Raw genomic sequence first — 4,613 nt, forward strand, 5'->3', positions numbered from 1 at the left:
AGGGGAAAAAAATTAAAGAGCAAAGAACTGTCTTCCATTACAGATAGTTTACTGAGGTTGAATGGATTTCGTAGAGGTAAACCTGGATAAAATTTTGAATATTCAAAAGTGTTTCTTAAGGTTCCATTGCTTTTAATCATAAACAGGTGAGGTGTACACTAATGTCACATTTGTGGTCATTGATGTTACATAGCTATAGCATTTCAATAAACCATATATTTCCATATTTGAAGAGCACCAAAGCCAACGTTAGAAGGTATATGTTAAAAGTTTTTTGAAAGACAGACAATATTTCACTGAGTTCTAACATTCAAAAGGGAGAATTCAGAACACCCAAGAATGATGAAAAACTCCTTGGAACTATTTGGAGCATATTTATTTTGTGAACTTTAAACTTTTAACTTAGTATTTAGATAATGCTAGGACTGCATTATAAACACTCAAAATCAAGGAAAATTGTAATACACTCCTAGAATAATGAATAATGTACACTTGACTGCTTCTCCATTTCCTTTAATTAGAATGACTTTTTTTTTTTTTTTTTTTTTTTTGTTAAAAGGGAAGAGATATTTCTTAGCCTCTATTTTGTTTTTCTTAAAAGAATGGGCTGTTGAGTTTGTAGCTCAGTGGGAGAGAGCTTGCCTGACCCATGTGAGGCCCTGTTTTCGATCCTTAGCACCACATAAAAATAAATAAATAAAATAAGGTATATGTAAAAAAGAATGTACTGTAATTCACTGTGATCATGGATTTGATTCCTCCATATTCTTTGTCTTATAACATTGTTCAGTTGAGGGCCTTTGAAGTAGGTGTTATATAAAGAGGTGAAGAGCAAATAAAAATAAAAATTCAAAGACATTTGTGTTTGCTCAATGTGAGTAATAGTGCTGAATATTTATGATACTGAAATGTGAATAATTTACTTGTGAATATTTTAATTCAAAAGTATGCAGAGTGATGACTGCCTTTTTCTTTTCTTTTTTTTCCCACTTTTCCAACCTTCTTTTCTTTTGCAAAAGTTGTCCAAGCAACATGGACCTACACAATTTAACAGAAGTCTCAGAATTCCATCTCCTGGGACTCTCTGAGGATCCAGAACTGCAGCCCATTCTCTTTGGACTGTTCCTGTCCATGTACCTGGTCACAGTGCTTGGGAACCTGCTCATCATCCTGGCTGTCAGCTCTGACTCCCACCTCCACACCCCCATGTACTTCTTCCTCTCCACTCTGTCTTTATCTGATATTGGTTTTATCTCTACCACAGTCCCAAAGATGGTTGTGGACATTCTAACTCATAGTAGAGTCATCTCCTATGGGGGCTGTCTGACACAGATGTCTGCTTTTCTTACTTTTGGATGTATGGATGATCTGCTTCTTGGTGTGATGGCCTATGACCGGTATGTGGCCATCTGTCACCCCCTGCATTACTTTGTCATCATGAAACCTCGCTTCTGTAGCTCCTTAGTATTGCTGTCTACTTTAGCTAGCCTTTTGGAAGCCCTCCTGCATATTGTGATTGTGTTACAACTTACCTGCTTCAAGGATGTAGACATTTTCAACTTCTTCTGTGACCCTTCTCAGCTTCTCAACCTTTCCTCGTATGACACCTTTGCCAGCAACATCATTATGTATTTGGGTGCTGCTGTCTTTGGATTTTTTCCAATCTCAGGAATTCTTTTCTCTTATTATAAAATTGTTTCCTCCATTCTGAGGATCCCGTCACCAGGTGGGAAGTACAAAGCCTTCTCCACCTGTGGGTCTCACCTGGCAGTTGTTTGCTTATATTTTGGAACAGCAATTGGAGCATATCTGGGTACATCAGTGTCATCTTCTCCCAGTAAGAGTGCAGTGGCCTCGGTGATGTACATAGTGGTTGCCCCTATGTTGAACCCCTTCATCTACAGCCTGAGGAACCGATACATTAAAAGCACTCTGCTTAGGCTCCACAGCAGGACAATCTAGTCTCAGAATTTAATGCCTCAATTTGGAATAGAGGCTGGAAAAGGCAGCAAAACTAATCATCAAGGTTGATAAACCCTGCCTCCTTGGTCACACTTCTTGTATAGGGTAATGGATTTAATTTCTCATCAGATTTTATAGTAGAATTGCCAGGTTGTAGGGAGAAATGGGAAAATTTAAACTAGGTACAAAGTTTCCATTCAAAAAGATGAAGTTTCTAAAGATGAATGATACTGATGGTAATAAAATAACATGAATTTAATTGATGCCACTGAGTTTTGCACCTAAGAAGGGTCAAGATGGGAATTTTTTGCTATGTTTATTTGAGCAGAACAAACAATGGGGAAAAAAAGCTGATGGATATTTATTAAAAAAAATCAAGGAAGAAACTGAGGTGAATAATGTGAATAGTACATAGGAGTTCTTCCTGAATAGAGGGAAGTATGAAAACCTTTGTGAACCTTCATTTTCTCTTCTTCCTCCATAATATTAGGCAGTCCTTAGAGTTTGTGATAACATGGACCAAGTTGACTAATTATGACCTGTGTGCAGTGAGCCTCCAAAGTCATAAATAGTCAATATTTATCTTGTGCATCTAGCCTTCATTTGATGAGTCCAAAAAAGTGGCTCCATACCTGTTTTCTTCTTCCATAGTTTTCTACGCTGTGAAGGTTTTATCTGACACTATTCCCATCCGTTCTGAGGACAGAGCATCGATCCTGCACCCTCAGATGGAGAATCCATCACCATACCTGTAATGTACAAGCTGCTCCCCCCAACCTTTCCGGTGCAGCCATTTTCCCCGCCTCCCAACCACTTGTCAATCTGTGAATATCCTAGCTAGCTATTGGTTCATCAGTCAGCTTGCAAGTATCCTTCTCTGATATTGGTCCCCTGTCAGCCCAGCGAATTCAATTGCTTTACTGTGGCTACCCCACCATCTTTCCTCATCTTTCTCTCCTACTCACTTTTTCTGGCAAAAATATAGCATTTAAGAAAAACAAAATCCTAGAAGAAAAATGGTAATGGTCATTAATTATAGCATCTCATCCTTCTGTCTAACCTCCTCCCTTTCTCTATCCTCCTGGCCTTCACACTCTCTCTAGCGTGCACCCTTTCTCTTTCCTTTCTCTTTTCCTCTCATTTTCTCTCTTACCCGGCAGGAAGACACTCTATTTGCTTAATAAATTCCCTTATGTGATTTCCCGTGTCCGGCGTGGTTTCCGTGGGATCCCTTACAATACCAGAGTGCACTGCAAAGCTCCACCTTCGAATATGTTACCAAGTCTTGATTTTATTACTGACTTGTAAACTTGAATTTAAAATGTAACTCATTACATGCACCAGTGGATAGACTTCTCCATCTCTGATAAATGAAAAGAGCTTTATAATGTTGAAAACTTTCTGATGGTTGGGGAACAAGGAAAAAGTATAGCACATCAGATCCTGTTATAGTTTGGCCCATGTGTTGAAGGCTTGGTCTTGTCTGAGTGCCTTAATGAGAGACTTGGAACTTTTAGGAGGTGGGGCCTATTGGAAGAAAGTTGCTGAAGAGGACATAGGAATCTGGTGTCTTTCTCTCTCTTTGCTTCCCAGCTACCTTGAAGTGGGAAGCTACTCCCCATGCACTCTTGCCATGACACTGTGCTGCCCCAGGCCCAAATCAATGGAGTCCATGGGAATGGACTAAAACTCCAAAACCATGAGCCAAAACAAAACTTTAAACCTTATAAGGTTTAAAAATTTTTTTTTATTTTTACAGACTGCATTTTGATTCATTGTACACAAATGGGGTACATCTTTTCATTTCTATGGTTGTGCTTGATGTAGATTCACACCATTTGTGTAATCATACATGTACATAGGGTAAGGATGTCTGTTGCATTCCACCATTTTTCATACCCCCCTCCTCCCTCTAATTTCCCGCTATGTAATATAAAGTTCCTCCATTATTCTCTCACTCCTGATCCCCACCCCCATTATATATCATCACCCACTTATCAGGGAAACATTCAACCTTTGCTTTTTTGAGATTGAGTTATTTCACGTAGCATGATATTCTCCAATACATCCATTTATCTGCAAATGCCATAATACTCTTCTTCTTTATGGCTGAATAATATTCCATTGTGATTTATCTCAGGTATTTTGTTAGTGGTTGAAAGCTGACTCACACAGACCCAGAGATCAACCTGTTGAATTTTGAATCCTCTCAGTTCCACTTATTATTTGCATGATAGAGGGAAGTTTGTTGGTTGTCCATATTCAGCCTTGGCATCTGGGTTGATTTCTAGGTGATACATACACAAGCACCAGTAAGGATTAAGCAAAGTGGCACCTCTATGTGATGAATGTAGAAGGGAAAATAAAATTTAGATACGATTATAAAATCATGATAAGGTAACCTTCAAACCAAGAGCAGCACTAAGCTGCATCTCCCTGAGTCTCACATGCAGAGACATGAACAGTTTTGGGGACTTGGGGGTGGGTACTCCAGACCCCATTGCAAGGCTGACGCTGATGCAGGTCAAAGCTCTAGTCTGTAGCAGGGTCACACAGACCTCTGCCTAATGCTGGGGAAGGTCTAGGGCTCCATGTGGGGCTCTGGTCTCTACACAGAGCCATTGTTCTCCACCCAGTGTGGCACCTCACAG

General features: G+C 39.6%; 1 protein-coding gene across 1 annotated transcript; it reads left to right on the forward strand.

The window, feature by feature from the left end:
- Positions 1 to 993: 993 nt before the first annotated feature.
- On the forward strand, positions 994 to 1,962 carry LOC306647377 (olfactory receptor 7E24-like; the record flags this gene model as incomplete). The annotated part of the gene is made up of 1 exon (XM_079116655.1): positions 994 to 1,962. Exon 1 carries the CDS (start codon positions 1,033 to 1,035, stop codon positions 1,960 to 1,962), a length of 930 nt encoding a protein of 309 aa, XP_078972781.1. The 5' UTR covers positions 994 to 1,032.
- Between the last annotated feature and the right edge of the window lie 2,651 nt (positions 1,963 to 4,613).

This window comes from Sciurus vulgaris, assembly GCF_902686455.1.
Source record: "Sciurus vulgaris genome assembly, chromosome: 16".
NCBI classification, from domain to species: Eukaryota; Metazoa; Chordata; class Mammalia; order Rodentia; family Sciuridae; genus Sciurus; species Sciurus vulgaris.